The sequence below is a fragment of the Myiozetetes cayanensis genome, unplaced genomic scaffold, assembly GCF_022539395.1.
Source record: "Myiozetetes cayanensis isolate MyiCay16 unplaced genomic scaffold, myiCay2020 scf1, whole genome shotgun sequence".
NCBI lineage: Eukaryota > Metazoa > Chordata > Aves > Passeriformes > Tyrannidae > Myiozetetes > Myiozetetes cayanensis.
In genome coordinates, this window is record NW_026086604.1 from 105,206,585 (window position 1) to 105,222,741 (window position 16,157).

General features: G+C 41.2%; 1 protein-coding gene across 2 annotated transcripts in view; it reads right to left on the reverse strand.

Annotated features, from left to right (window-relative positions):
• Positions 1-4,773: 4,773 nt before the first annotated feature.
• The window catches only part of FKBP9 (FKBP prolyl isomerase 9), a 35,204-nt gene continuing 23,820 nt past the window's right edge, over positions 4,774-16,157 (reverse strand). For both annotated transcript variants that reach the window (XM_050322064.1, XM_050322055.1), the window contains 6 exons: positions 15,340-15,529; positions 13,112-13,257; positions 11,689-11,875; positions 9,687-9,832; positions 7,986-8,149; positions 4,774-6,389 (listed from right to left, as the gene is read on the reverse strand). In XM_050322064.1, coding sequence (XP_050178021.1) covers positions 6,207-6,389; positions 7,986-8,149; positions 9,687-9,832; positions 11,689-11,875; positions 13,112-13,257; positions 15,340-15,529 — 1,016 coding nt within the window. In that variant the 3' untranslated portion in view covers positions 4,774-6,206. The remainder of the gene's footprint in view (positions 6,390-7,985; positions 8,150-9,686; positions 9,833-11,688; positions 11,876-13,111; positions 13,258-15,339; positions 15,530-16,157) is intronic.

Here is a 16,157-nt window from a genome sequence, read left to right on the forward strand (position 1 = left end):
CAGGCTCTGGTACCATCACCTTCTGCCAGCACTACTGGATTCGGCACTGCCGGCAAGACAAGCAGGGCGATGTTCCTTGTGACTTCCCTGCAGGGCATCGGTGTGAGCTGCCTGCTCAGCAACCAGCTCTGCACCACCTGGGCACAGCACAGCAAGGTTCTTGGAAAATGCTGCATTTTCAGGGGAGCTCAGCAATTTCTTTAACATTCTACGTTTGGGCTTTTAGGCGCCTACAGAATTTACATTAGCTGAGGTAACGTTAAGGTTTTGGCAGCAGGGAAATAGGGTTGATAGTTCTTGGGTTTAGTGCTTTTTTAAACATGCTACCATGCTGGTTCTTTTGTCACAGCTGCCAAATAAAAGTCCAAAAGGCAAAGGCCTTTGAAAAACACCAAGGTGTTTGGATGCACTGCTTACTCAACCAGCCTCTAGTTGCAAGGGGCTAATTACGAGGCAATACTTCCTAAGTTTACACTGGGACAAAGTTTTCCATTTACAAGCAGCTTATCTTTGGATAAGATAACAGATAACAGTTAAAATTTAGAGTATGTGAAGTGTAGCTGATAGTCACAGCTCCACAGCAAGAGATGTGTCAGCAACACACTCTCTAGCACAAGATCATTCTGAGCTGCAAGTGGAACAGACCATCCCAGCATCAGTGAAAAGAAGGGGGGCAATTCTGGTCTCTCTGTGTACTGTGTCTGAGAAGGGAGGACTGTCCCATGTTGTCATCAAAGTTGCCTCAGAATACACATGAACTCACTGATCCTCCCTCCAGAATTTTTCCTCAGCATGACCCAGCAGGTGAGTGAGCCATCATGCCTTCACTGCTATAAAGATCCTATTGTTCAACCCACAATTGAAAAAAACCAAACAAAACACAAAACCCTAACCAAAACAAACAAACAAAACCCACACAAATAAATAAAGCCACACAGAAAAGCACATGCAGAGCAACACAGAGAAGGATTAGGCAGCATCTTTAAAAGCAGTAACCAAACCAGATCTCCAACTACATCTTAATCCGAGTTAGTGAAATTAATATTCAGCCTGCCTAGAGAGACCACACATACCAGAAGGGAGCGCTTGGTTTCTCAGCTACAGGGACACCTAAAACTCATTGCCTTGGTAGAGGATTTTAGATCAAACCACCATCTTTCAAGCATTATGTAAGGTTTTCCAATCTCGCCTCCAAGCAGGTGGACAATGAATGGTCAGTCACCAAATGTTCAGTCCACAATGACAACCACTTAAAGAAAACGATTCTTGCCCTTAAAAGAGGAGGCAGGTAAGTTAAGATCTCCAGCATGCTTTTCTCCTTCTATCAGAACGTCCTGTCAGTCTCAGTTCCTGTGTTAAGTAACTGCCAGAGCAGTAAACCTTTGCTAGGACATAACAGCAACTAAGCCACGTTGCAGTTACCCCATAGAACCCATTTGCTGTACAAAAGGTATTTCCATGCCAAATAATTTACTTCTTGAAATGCCATAATGCAGCTTTCTAGAAAAAACAGTTTTTTACACAATCAACCTGAACCAGGAGGTCACATTTTAAAAACCTGCATAGCGTTGTACAGGTTATCAATATCCTCTCATCTCACATCTCACTGCCAACCATAACTCATGCTTATGTGGTAGCTAAGGGAAAACACAAGATGCATTTTTAGATATCCTCCAGTTTACCAAAATCTCATCTTTTTGTCACTAGACTACTGTCTAGTAGAAGAATCTATGTTGTCAGTCGCCTCTCCAAAACCATGAACAAAATTAACTGCAAGCAAAATTAACTCTACAGCTACAGGTTAAACCATCCTACTCCAGCCAGTATAATTCTTGTAAGTACTATTGAGATTCTCCATTCAGTATTAGGAAAGAGATACTACTCAGAGTATGTCCTCCTAAACCAAATTTCTAACCAGAAAAACATTTTGCAACCCTAAAAGTGTATTTCATTCGTGATTTAGTTTGGCAAGAAAGGTATCATACATTTCCCAGACCATTTTCCCACAGCCAAAAGAGTATACCTACAGTTTAAAGCAAGGAATAAGCAAAGTTAAGTGAATTTGTTACTTTTCTTTCTTCCCCTACTCACAATATCTGTTCTGCCTGCAGCACATGTCCAAGGTCAAGTATTTGGGACCTTTATTTAGCTGAAAATGATTCCTCCTCTTGAGTGGGTGTTGCAGAAAGCTCCAATGTCCTCTTACTGTCAAACACACACTAATAGTCCTGAACTGAGCCAAAAACTTGCACTCAGTACTAGCTAAATATGCCTTTTTTTAAACTTAAAGGAAAATCTGAATATTTTTTCACACAGGAAAAAAATAACATTGAAGTTCAACAACTGCAAACTTTGATTTAAGTAAAATTTTTCATATACTTGAAACAGGTGGGATTTTACAGCAGAAAATATTGCTATCAAATTAGGACAGACAAACCACACAGAAAAAAATAATTATAAATACCTGGATTTTTGGGGTACGCACCCAGGTTCCTTTTCTTTTGCACTGAGCCTCGGACAATTCAGTTGGCAATTGCCAACCCTGGCTGCCAGCAACTTCCTTTTCTAACAGCAGTCAGCTGCCCAGCTCTGAGAATAGCACCTGCCTGTGTCTTTAGAGGAGTAGCAGCATTCTGAGTTCTTAGAGAGCCCCTCATTAGCTTAACCAGCTAATTACAACTGCCTATTAATGACACAACAATTACCACCTACTTTTCTAAAGTTAGTTAAGTATGTGAAAAAGTATCTAGATACTAATTAAATAAATTCTAAATAGATATATTCTACAGATAAGTTCTAAATAGGTAAGTTCTAAATACTAGCAGATAATAGACACTAATAAATTCTAAATATTAAATAAATTCTAAATGCTAAAAATGAAAAGCTAATAAATAAATTCTAAATAGATAGAGACAAATAGATAAATTGCTACTTTCTCCTCAAAAAAATATGTTACACTTTGAGGCAGAAAACATTTCTCTTATATCCATATTCCTCACAGGCCACCCTCTCTAACAGGTTGGTGACTTGGAGGGATTTATCTGTTGCTGGAGCTGGGGATGCAAGGGCTGTGCTGAGCTCTCCCAGTCCTCACCAGCACAATTTCACTTCCCAGACAGCTTCCCTGGCCTCCAGCCTCTGGTTTGGTGAACGGGCAGGCAGACTGCCCTCACTTTTAGGGGGCTGCCACACACCCTGAGAAGCAACGGGTAGAGGATTCAACCTTTTCGCAGGAAGTTGGCCCTGAGCTTTCCCTAGAGGGAGAAGCCAATAGGTACCAATAGAAAGGACTGGGTCTATGTCAGCAGTCAGAAATTCTGGATTTTATGCAGTTTAGCCTAACGCAGCCAGACCTGGCTTCTGTTGCCTTTGCCTGGGCAATGCCCAGTATAAATACAATTTTGCAGCATGTTTTTCCTATATTTTCTGTTTTTTCCCAAAGCTGTGTTCTTATTTCTAAAATGGCAACGTCCAGACTGGGAGGGATGAGGTGAATGGGCAACAAATTCTTTTCTCTAGATGGAAAAACATCTTCAGATGGATCACAAGCCATGTTTGCTAAGGCCTAAGAAGCAATGGAATGAGAATTTCAGATGTACTTACCCTAGCTGGAGGCACTGGTAAAGTCATCCCTGCTATCCCATCACCGACAAGCACTTCCAAACAATCCAGCACAGCGATCTTTGGGATTACCAACTGCCTGCACCCTGGTGCTGCTCTTTGCCTTGCATCTGCCCTGGGAACTCTTCAGCCCACCACCTGGGACCCACCTGGAGTGTTTCTTTGTGTAGAAAGATTGGGTTCATTCACTAAGATTTTCTCAGACAAAATGATTCAGGATATCATAGAATCAGAGAATGGTTCGGGTTGGAAGAGACCTTAAAGTTCCAAAACCCCAAAAGGAAGGGAGATATCCAGAAGACAGACTTGGTTTTCTGGGGGTATGTATGAGAACTAAGTAAGGATAAGGAGCTGTTTCCACACTGGGAACTGCTTCTGGCAGCACTCAAATCACAACTTGCTTCCCACTCCTTCTCTCAGCATTGTCAGGATGGAGAAGCAATGCACCTGAACCACAGCAAAAAGTGAGCAACCTGCTTCCCAATAAAACAAAAGGGAAAAATGTGTGTAACAGCCTTCTGAGGAAACTGCCTTCACAAGATGATGAGGCTTCTGAGGAGCCGTTCAGGACACAAACCTTTTGATTCCAAGTACCAGCCACCGATAACCACCATTTTTACATCTGCTATAAAGGCCCTGTATTTACATAAAACCCAAACCAGACAAGACTTCCAGTATTTTACACACAATACATACGTGTTTTGAGCTACAGATGAAGTGAAAACATCAAACCTTACATATAAAGCTCAGTGAGTTTGCTTTTGCTAGACTGGGGAATGAAATGCTGCTTTCTACATAAGACAATTCCACTCAGTGAAAACGTGGAGTCCCCATCATCCTCCCAACTGTTGCAGCCAGTGGTAATATGGGATGGGGAATTTAGAGAATGCCTCCTAAAGCCAAAGAATTATTTCATTTCACCTGTGTGAGGTATGGGAAAAAAAAAAGTATTTAATAGTGGTCTATTATTTTTTATAATTTTGAATCAAATAGAGAACCCACAATTTAGTTTAAAGTATTTTTCCTGCAGATGAATAGCAGTAATGAACATATTTAGGATAAGCCTGCTGCATTGCAAGAGAAGAGAGCTGCAGGAAGGGTATTTGCTTCAACTCAAGATCCCAACCCACCAAAATGCCAGAAAGAAAAAAGTTAGCAGTTGAGAGAAATTTTATTTAACAAAAAGATCAGTTATCCAACATTTAATGGTATCAAACTCAAAAAAAAAAATATTCCATCGCACTTTCTGTAAGAACTGCATTAAAAACCAATACAAAATGTTTTCACCCAACCGAAATACCAGCTTTTAGAAAGAGCATCTCAGGAAGCTTACATCCCACATGTACAGACCAAGGAAAGCAAGAAACTAGACACGAAGCATATAATGGAAACACAGCTCCCTTCCCACTCCTCTGTGACAGTGTCTCGCTAATACGTATTTGTGCACTTTACACGTGGTGTACTGAGGGGGATCACACGGCCTCCCAAAAAACGTGTGTTCAGGGTGTTTAGCGCCGAGCGGCTCTGCTCCGTTTATCGAGCTAACGGGTGACTGTCTCAAGAGCCCACGAAATCTAAACAGCACTCTCAGGGCTGACTTTGTGTTGAGGGATAGGCCAGAACGTTTGCACACACAAACAGATGGGCCTGTTTCTTGACTCTGTCACTGTCTGTCTGTTTGTTTGCCACTGCAGACTGCTCTGCTGCTTAAGCTCTAAGCACTTACTCCCTAGTCTAGCAATTCCCAAAATAGGAGACAGAAGCCCAACACAAAATCAACTGTATCCAGTATTTATGACAGCACTTGGACCTGTAATACTAATATTTAATGTCCAACAAAACTATAAATAGGATTGCGACTGGAAAGCTTTTGGAATCACTGATGGGAACACTGGCCAGCAAGAGACAAGGTTACTAATTCAATACAATACAGATGGAAGAAAACTTTATTCCGTGAGGTAAAAACCCAACACATACACAGTATTGATCCTAGGCCTGTTCAATATAATTCACAGCTTATGGAAATTTTGCAATGGCACAGCCATCGTTTGCAATTTGCAAATCAGATTTTCTGCTGGCAAATAATCCGTGTGAGTTTGTTCAGTTACTGGAAAGAGTGCTCACTCCTTCTGAAGGGAACTAGGATCAACAGCTAACAACTTTTACACGTTACTTTCATGGGGAATATTTCGCTTCTGCACAAATATTTCTGATACAGAAGGTTTTTTTAAAAACTCTTTTAAAAGCACTTGGTAAGTTTTCTCTCTACCATCCATCCAAGCGACCGTGTGCTGTTCAATGAGAACTCCTGATCTTTAGCACAAAAACAGATCACGTGGATCATGACACCACGTATGGCAGTACACTCCTTACCTGTTTATACATCCTACCTTGAGGCACTTAACACTTTCTTCAGATATACCTAACAGTTCCAACCGAAAATCTCCTCCTATTTTAACAGCCTACCCACACCCCAGCACAGGCAGACCCAGGCTATCCTTCCAAAACCATGCTTGCCAAAACCCCTTCCAGTACACGTGTTCAAACAGTAGGTCAGCTCAGGGTTCTTCTTTTTTTTCCTATCTTTACAGTTCATCGTGTTCCTCTCTGGCCTCCTGATCTTTCAGCTTGAATTCTTCAGCAGTAACTTTACCATTTCCATCCCGGTCTTGATTGGTGAACATATTTTTAACAATCTTCTCAAAATCAAACCCAGGAGCTAGTTTTCCTTTGCCAGACTCGACTTGAGCTTGGATGTACTCCGAAAACTAAGCAGAGGGAAAGGAGAAGAAAACAGCTCACAATTAAATGGACATTTAAAACTGAAGAGAATTTACAGAAGTAGCATCTACTTGTCATCGACTATCCAGCACTTTACTATTTTATTAGATGTACGTAGAAGTAAGCTCTTACTACCCTATAAAGTTTACCACCTAAATTGGACTAATTAGGACAGATGTAGGAGGTTAAATCACTCCGGAGGGGGTAGTTTGGCAGGCCAATACACGAAGCTCACGCTATAAAGCAGACACCCGCCCGCATTTCACAAGAAGCAACACACAAGAGGAAAAGAATGAAACACAGAAATGAGACTTTAAATATCAGGATACCATGACATTTGTTAAAGTAGCTTCAGGTATTATGCCTTCCACTTGACTCCTGTGTGAGGAAGGTTGTAAGGTTAATTTTCCCCAAAGATCTTTCTCCTGATACGTATGATGAAGCTATTAAAGGTGATTATACAACATCTGACTGAAGTCATACTGCTGGCTTGCCAAAACCAGAAAGTCCACAGTCAAACACAGCTTTTCCAATTACTGTTCTCAGTGCTACTTGTTACATGAGCTTCAGCAATGAGAGCTATTGCTGACATTCATTTACAGCTTTTAAGCCAAGCATCCTCTCAGATCTCCTTGGCTTCTCCTTCTCCTCCCTACTAGGAGACTAGAGGGATGTGGATAGCAAAAGCCACATCCTACCTCATTCTCTAAACCAGTAAAAGCTCTTTTCTTCTCTGTAAGAACAGAAGTGGAGGTAAACACAAGAGAGATGATGGAGATGGAAGTAAAACAAAGAGGTGGAAGACAGTGCTAGAAAAAGGGAAACCAAGATTTTGATTATACCCCATTAGCTTGTTAAAATCCTGAAAGGCATCTCATGCTGTTCCATAGGGCCACAACCTGCCTCTTGAGCACTGCAGGCAGCTCTACTCCAGAGAGGAAAGACACAAAACAGAATGACAGAGAGAGGTGACAAAGAAGACTTAGGAAGAGAAGAAAAAAAAGTAGAACTCCTGAGTTAAAAGGCAGAGAAAAACTTCACAGAGGTTGATATTAACAGAGATGGTGTGGCAAAGGCAAACAGCCCTCAATTAGGGTACCCAGTGACAAGCACACGATTCACCCACGGAAGGAGCAGCCAGGCATTTCCAGGCTCCAGAAGAGCAGTATACTCAGTTCCTGGATATACCGTTGCAGGCTCAGATTTGACTCAGGAATTCACCACAAACTGCCAATTAATGGGCACTGAGAAGGCTGATACAGTGAAGGATTGTTGGATACCAACTCTGCCTCTTACACTTGTGTCCTAAGGATCTACTTCTGACCACAATAATAAATGTTCTTAAGTAGTATGGCCTTTTTTTTCTTTTTTTTTTCCTGGTTCTATTTCTAAGGTAAAATAACCATGTTTTAAGTGACATGCTGCCTTCCTTTAACTTGACAACACCATGTCGGAAGAAGAGGAGAAAAGGAGAAGAGGAGAGACCCCTTCTTCAACATCTGCTTTGATGGTGGTAAGAGAAATCATCTTGATGATAGCGGTAGGAGAAAACCACTGCAGGTGTTTTCATTGTTTCAGCTTACCTCCTCCAAAAGAACCTCTCCATCATGATTCTGGTCTATTTCTTCAAAAAGATTAGGAGAGACTTCCCCATTCCATACAAACATGTACCCTTCAGGCAAGCCAGACACCAGTTCCAGCAGTTCAATGTCGAAAACTAATACAGCACTACCAGGCACTTCTCCTTCTGTCACAAAAAAAACATCAAACGTGGGTATTTATCTCACTTACATTAAAGGGTATATTTCCTTTTAATCTATAATCAAATTTATCTTCTCACTCCAACAGGCACTTCTCTACTGTGATCATGAGCCATCAAATCTTCCTGTTCACTTCAGCAGAGGTGATCAAAACACAAAGAAAGCTTTCATAATAAAACTGCACCAATTTTTTTACTTATAAAACTAAAATGTGGGAATAAATCTATTTTCCTTTATCTAGCAGATACACGGTGTACTCCTGTGAGATTCAACAGGGTTGCAACAGCTTGGGATGCTACCTCAATGAAACCACAGAAGGAGTTTAATTTATCCTTGAAAAAGAAAAGCCAAGGTCACCTCTAATCTTCTGTTTGCAAGAGACTGCAAACAAGCAATCTCTCCGAGAGGCAGGTATATACCAAAACACTCATGCAATGTTTCAGATCATGCTTATCAAATGTAACTTGAACAATGGTAAACACCTATGACAGGTATTTAACACAGTAGACTTTGTATGTTATGAAGAAATTTTCAATTTATTATGTATAACTATGCACTTCTATATAATAGATCAAATCATCTACAAAATGCTGTATATTTAATACTTTTAATTTTTCATGGAAGTGCATGAAATGCACTTAGTGGAAATGCAGTCTTACCTCTTAACACAAATTAATTTTCCATTAAGTGTGGCACATGATGCTTTACAGTCTTTATAAACTACAAACTGTTCTGGAGCTGTTTAAAGAACAGAACAACTAAATGTTTCCATACACATCAGAATTTGTTGATCTTGGTGACCTTCTCTTAAGAGTCCTTTCCCTCAAGTCTTTTAATTTAAAAGACCAATAACAACAACACACACTGGGACATGAAAGTTCTTGCCATTTCTGCATTGTTCTTTTTATTACTGCTGTCCCTGTCATTAAAAATTGACAAGCCTCAATGCTCTAAAGCTTCCTTAAAATGTACTGGTGTTGGGGTTTCAACAGCACCAATACAGTGTTTCACACCCTACATTCAGTTCATGCAGTTTCTGAATTTTGAGTTTTCTTTGAATTTCCTAACATATTAGTGCTGACCAGCCCCCTTCAGTTTTGTTTCTGAATGACAAGCCGCATGTCCAAACGCGAGCACCCAACTCCCTGCCATGGAGAACAGCGTTTGCATCCCTCTGCAACACCAGACTGCCTGGAGCTTTCTGTTCTGACAAAGCAACATTACTGGGGGGCACGTGTTCCCTTTTGTACTGTGATGGTCTTTCTATCGGCCACAGCAACAGCATGGCTTCTAATGCAACACAGAATAAATAAATAAATCAATAGCATGTTTATGTATGTTTATTCCATTGGGGAAAGGGATAGGGGGGAGGGGGGGTTGGAGTGTCTAAAATAATGAAACGAAAAATCTCTCCAAAAAAATCCCATTCAAGCAGCTAAGACACACTCACCTTAGAACCTAGTAACAAAACATGCATACCTGTGTTTCATTTACTCAAGGGATGCTAAGTGGGTGTGCACTTACCAACCCCATCTTCTCCATAGCCAAGATGAGGTGGAATAACAACTGTTCGTCGTTCCCCAACGCACATGTCTTGAAGGCCCATGTCCATCCCCACCACTACCTGTCCAGACCCAAGAACTATGTTGTAAGTCTTGCCAAGGCTGTGCCTAGAGAGGAAGGAAAGAAAAATTTAAAAACACCCTCAACATGCAGAATTTCTGTTGTTCAAAATTAACACAAAACCTTCTAATTAGTGTCCTGTCACTGCCAAAAACTAACTTCACGCCAAATGCTCTGTTCTACCAAGAAGTTACCTGAATTTGTTCTCAAATTACAGCCAGCATCAAACAGACACATCCCTTCTGCTGACGTGTCCTCTGGCACTAAAATTATAGGCTTCTTTAATGAAATCCAATTAGAGTCATTAATTGTACCATTTATACCCCCAAAGTGTTTTATCTTGAAGCATGAGCTTTTGCCTTTTACATATTTTTAACTACTGCAGCTGGACTTTTTGGTAGATATAAAAATTCCAGATGTATATTTGACCCAGATCCATCACTCCTATATGGGGATCTGGGTGCATTCCCATGGATCAGCCATCCATTTAAATGAAATCAGTCACTGTAATGTAGTATTTACTTAACCAAAACAGCCTGGAAGTATACTACTACTGCTGCTATTTACACATATTAAATTTTGAATTATACCCTGCTGCACGTGGCTCATTTCTCAAATTAGAAATTATCACAAGTTAAAAGCCCAGAAGTTAAACATGTATTGTGATTCTAAAAGTGGAGTGTGCAGCACTGAGACTTTATTCTGTTGTCTCTTTTCTTTGGTTATTTAGCTTGGCTGTGTCTCTGCAGGACATGCTTGTATAACACTGTATCATTTGGAAAGAAAACAATTCAGTGGCTACGAGGTCAGCCTCAAAATTAGGAGCACATGACTCATGATCTTTGATACTCTATAAACTGCTTTGAATAAGACAGTCTCAATATCCCTTGGTTCCTGCTACAGAATGGGAATTCAGCCTTCCTGACATATAAAAGGTGTTTTGAATCCAAACACGTTACTTGCCTACAGCACCGCCTCACGTGCTCCAACCTAAGGCAGCTTTTCAGCTCTGCAAACCATTGTGTATGCTGTGAAACCCATGAGCTGCTTCCTGTGTTAATTATAACCTGCTTAAAAATAGCTTTTCCCAACTTCCCTTCCAAAAAATAAAATATCATTCGGATGACTTGTGCTATCCAAAAGACGAAGGTGAGAAAAAAAAAAAGCTAGCAGAAGTATTCTTGTAGCTGCAGCAAACGGTGTGACAGGCTCACTTTAGTTCTACAGGAGACAGGCTGGAGCAATCTCTTGCTTCCCTCATAAACCCACTGTCAACAGGCAGGAGGAAGAGGAACATTATCACAATCATGATCAAGCTCTCTGACAGTTTCTCCACGCTGACACCACAGCACAGAAAAACCAGGACCCATGTGTGGTACAGACATGACAGGTGACCATCTACTATAAACCACACACAAGATATCTCTAACAAGGCCATACCAAGCAGCTCGACCAGACCTCTCTCAGGAGCACTGAATCAGCATCGAGTGAAAATCCCACCCAAAAAACGGAATAAACCAGGACAGTTCATTCACAACAAGTCCTGTGTTGTCCTGGCATGACCAGCCCAGACACCTGAATTAGCCCATTTAAACAGAATGCCATGCAGGCAAACTGTTTCATCACTCCACACACACTGTTTATGTTCTTCTCCAACACACTCCTACGTCCTTTTTTGTTCCCAGTTCTCTCATTATATGCTATGACAGACTGCCTTTTTCTTCTCCTCCTCCTCCTATATATCTTAGGCAGGCAGATATAAAAAGAAAGATACTTTCTACGTAAATACTCCGGTTTTATTCTTAAGAAGTCTTTACTCCCCGACAGCTTGCTTTGCAGGCAATTCATTCTGCTTTCACAGCTGCTGGGAGTATTTTCCTTACCAGATCATTCAAATACTTACGTCGAGTCTAGCAAAGTACCGTCCAGGAGCGAAGCATTGTAGTGATATTTCAGGTAATCTCCCTTCTTACTCAGTACGGTGCAGTTGGAAGGTCTGTATTTAACAGTAATGCCGACGGAATCTGAAGGGTTGTGGAAGTCAACCACGTGGATGTCAAAGATCAGCACTGCAGACCCTGGAATCTTTCCTAAATAGGAAGCAGATTAGGTCAATGGAGAAAGAACGGGTACCCAAACAGGTTTATGATGACCAGGTACTGCACCCTGTAAGGAAGCGTATTCCCGCTGCATCTGCTACTGAGCCACTCTGCTCTCCTCACTCAGAATTAAAGCATGCAACAGATGCAAGCTGCACCCAGTGTAGGAAAGAGAACCAGTGGGAAAGCACTGAACACGCGCTCCGAAGTTCAACAGTGAAGGGAAAAATTATCATCATTCTGAAATCAAAAATTATGCAGAAATGAAGCAATAATCACATATTTCCTGTGACCATCCCAAATAACTCATCTGCGTTTGATGTACTAATTCAGTATTGATCATCAAAATTCTCACAGGACTTCTCGTGCTTCAAAGAATGTCATGAAAAGTTACATTTCCTTAAAATGTCCTGATAGCAGGCAACTTCTTCCCTGCCTCCCCAGGATTATGTGCAATTGCACTACCAGAACTGACAGATACATCCAGACCCAGGAATGGGTTTGTTGGTAAAGGAGTCTAATTCCCCAATCAACAGCACAGAATTTGCAGTCCCAGAAGAAAGGCTTTTCTTCTAAGTCACTTAACCAAATAACATCCCAGAAGCCACTTTTTGAAACACCAGCCATAGCACCGTGATTAGCTAGAAGGGTTATGATATTCAACCTCTCACAGCAATCCTTTTAGGTACTAATGAGTTTTCCCGAAAGAATGCTGATTGTATGTTATACATACACAGATACTTCGTTGTTACATGCATCCACCATTTACAGAGGCGGCTTAGAAGTTCCACAAAACCTGTGGCTGTGGAAGGAATGGGGAAGAAAATAGGATGAACTCCTTCAGGATACAGAGCTTAAGACACACAGGACGGAAGATCTCACAGTGCAGAGCTCCTGGCACCCAAGTACCAGTCTGCCTGAGACACTAATTATCCAAACAAATTCCAGTCAGCAAGTACCAGTCTGCCTGAAACACCAATTACCCAAATGAGTTCAGGCTACCAATTACACGTGAGATTGTTCTGTATCTTTATTGTCCTACCTATTGAGCTAATTAAAATAATTCTGCACATTCTGGGTGTGGTCTTGTCAGTTTTATGCCCACGAAACAACAAACTAATTCACAAACTTTTAAAATGCCAGAAAAATGAAAATAGAAACGGTTGGACTAAACAATAAAGAAAACCTCATTAACTACGGAAGACTTGAATGCAAATTCAAGCTCACCTCTTCCTTCTTCTCCATATCCAAGATGAGGGGGGATTATTATTCTTCTTTTTTCACCAGTGCACACACCTAGCAAACCTTCATCCATTCCAGCAATGACATAACCCTTCCCGACATAGGTGTCATACGTATGGTTTCGTGAGTAACTACGGAAAATATTTGCATTTTAGCAGTGTCAGGTGTACTCAAGAAAACATGGAATCTTGCAATAGCTCTGCAACACAGTTCTTGAAACAGTTAAGGTCAAACACACGTTCATTAACCAGCAACAGAGAGGAACAAAGCAATCACCATGTTCCATGAATCCAGGCCACCAGGTTTCATCAGTCAGTGACACGTGTCACTTATCGCCCAGCAGTGGGACCCTAGCCAGTGAACAGCTAGCAAATTTGCAAATTCATTTCTACTATATCTTGAAAGAAAAATCACGCTTATTTATGTATTTTATACTAAGCAGAAAGCAGGTTTTGACAAGTAACTGAAAAAAAAAATTAGTTTTCTCCTTTAAAAGTTCCTCTACCCTGACATTACTTTAGTAAGTACTTATCAACTAGATACAGCTGACGTTCATTTTCATGAGACACCCTTCAAACTACCTCATTTCACAACCACAGCTATGCAGTTCAACTACTACAAGGAGCAGGCGGGACAAATAGATTCTTCTGGGATGCACAACATTAAAATGAGTCACTAAAACAAAGGAGTATCAACATTATCCCTCCTTTCCAAACCATGTCAACCACTTATATGTAGGTTGAAGGACCTGCTTCAACATCTAATGATAGAATAAAACAAGGCTACAACAACTGATGTTTATTACAAGGACATGACTGCCTTCTGCCTTTCTTCAAGGCATGTTACATGAAAGCACAGCCCAACGAAGAAAAGGTAGAAAGGTTTCAATTAATCTTTACAAGGCAGCTCTGAGAAAGAACAAGACCAGTACAAGACCAGACTCTGATGTAATTCAGAGTTTTATTCAACTGCTCTAAGCCCAGAAGACTGCCCTGACTGAGCTGCCCAGGGGCAGTTCTGCAGGTGAATATTTCAGTGCAAAAAAGCAAAGGAAAATATTACTAGAGCTCTCAGCCCAGCCATTCAGAGTGCTTTTGGCATATTCCCTGTACTAGCAACAAATTTTCTCCTGGATAACTAACTCCAGGGTTTCCCGTAAGTATTGTTAGCTGCTCTATTTCTTCATCTTTGAATCCTGCAGGAGGTCAGGACACGATGCTCTAATGAATGCGCCCTCTAACAACTGTCAGCACTCCAGAATGATGTAGAGGCTGCTGTCTACAAAGCACTTATTACTATTTATTGACAACAACCCTAATATCAGTAATATACAGCTTTTTTCAAAATTTGTTTAATTACTACAGACAGTACTCATTTACATCTCAAAAAAGAAAGATTCTGAGTAGGTGCACTGTTGACAAGATTTAAGTTCTTATCTTACAAGCTTTCATAAGCTGCAAATCAAGGTACTGTTGCAGTTTTGTTGTACTGTTATAGTATTAAACATTTTTCCATGAGTTTATTCCATAAAACATTTACATTGGCTCATTTTCATCTCCTTTTAGCTACTTCTGCCAGCTGTTCTGAAAGCTGGAGTGGGATGGTAAAGCACTGCCCAATTAAGAATAACAAAAGTCAGAGAAACCTACAAGGGTATTATTCATCACATGATTCTGTATACAAGGCTCATGTGCCCAGAGAGCTTTGAATTTACTGGGAAAGTAATCCCTCCTCCTTTATCACAGAAACCCTCCCGTTGAATTCTGTAGTTCTGTAATTCAGTCCTGAAAGACAACAGCCTTCAAAACACAAACAGTTTTCAAGTACAAATACAATTAACCTCAAAGTAGCCACTAGCACACTGACTCACAATTCTCAGGACATAAAATGGATATCGTATTTATTTTCTCTCTATTCAGTGGTATAAACTCTGTAGGGCCAAGAGTCTTCAGGCTTACATGCCTAAAGCACTCATGGCTTCACCGGGCGGGTCACCGCCCCTAGATGGCGTCTGTGACACTGTCATAGCACAAAAGAGCTCTTTTCCATCCCACAGGGAAAAGTTTTCTGTGAGTTTTTTTAAGATGACTTCAAGTCCACTCAAAACTTTCAAAAAGGAAGGAAAAGCAAAGAATTTTATCTGGATATATTATGGACAAGACAGAGGAGTCCAAACTGGAAATGCAATCTGCAGAGCTGAATGGTTTGGTTACCTGGAATCAAACAACGTGCCATCCAAAAGTGTGCCATTGTAATGGTATCGGACAAAGTCTCCTGTCTGGCTTCTCCGCTCACAAGACTCAGGCACAACCTGGTTCTCAATAACGATACCATCTTTGGGGTTATGGAGATCTAGCAAAACCACATCAAAGACGAGGGAAGCTTGGCCAGGGATCTCCTTACCTACGAAAGTGTTAGAGCAGAAAAACTAGTAAGAAATGGCAGGTGTTCTCGCAGAAGCTTAAACATGTTTGTTGAAGAAAAGTTACCTACTGCCAAATATCAAGCACCTCCCCTCCCAAAATAAATTAGAATCATAGAGTATCCTGAGTTGGAAGGGACCCACTAAGACCATCGAAGTCCAACTCCTGGCCCTGCACAGAACACCCCAAGAATCACACCATGTGGCTGAGAGCATTGTCCAAATGCTTCTTGAACTCCGGCAGGCTTGGTGCTGTGACCATTGCCCTGGGATATCTGTTCCAGTGCCCAACCATGGTCTGGGTGAGGAACCTCTTCCTAATATCCAACCTAAACCTTCCCTGACACAGCTTCATTCCCTCAGGTCCTGTCACTGGTCACCACAGAGAAGAGAGCACTATCTGCCCCTCCTCTTCCCCTCACAAGGAAGCTGTAGACTGCAATGAGGTCTCTCCTCACTCTCCTTTTCTCCAGGTTGAACAGACCAAGTACCCTCAGCTGTTCCTCATATGGCTCCTCTCAAGGCCCTTCACCATCTTCGCTGCCCCCCAGGAAACAGCTGGCCCTCCTGGCTGCCAGGGCACATTATTCAATTTGCCCATATTTGTTC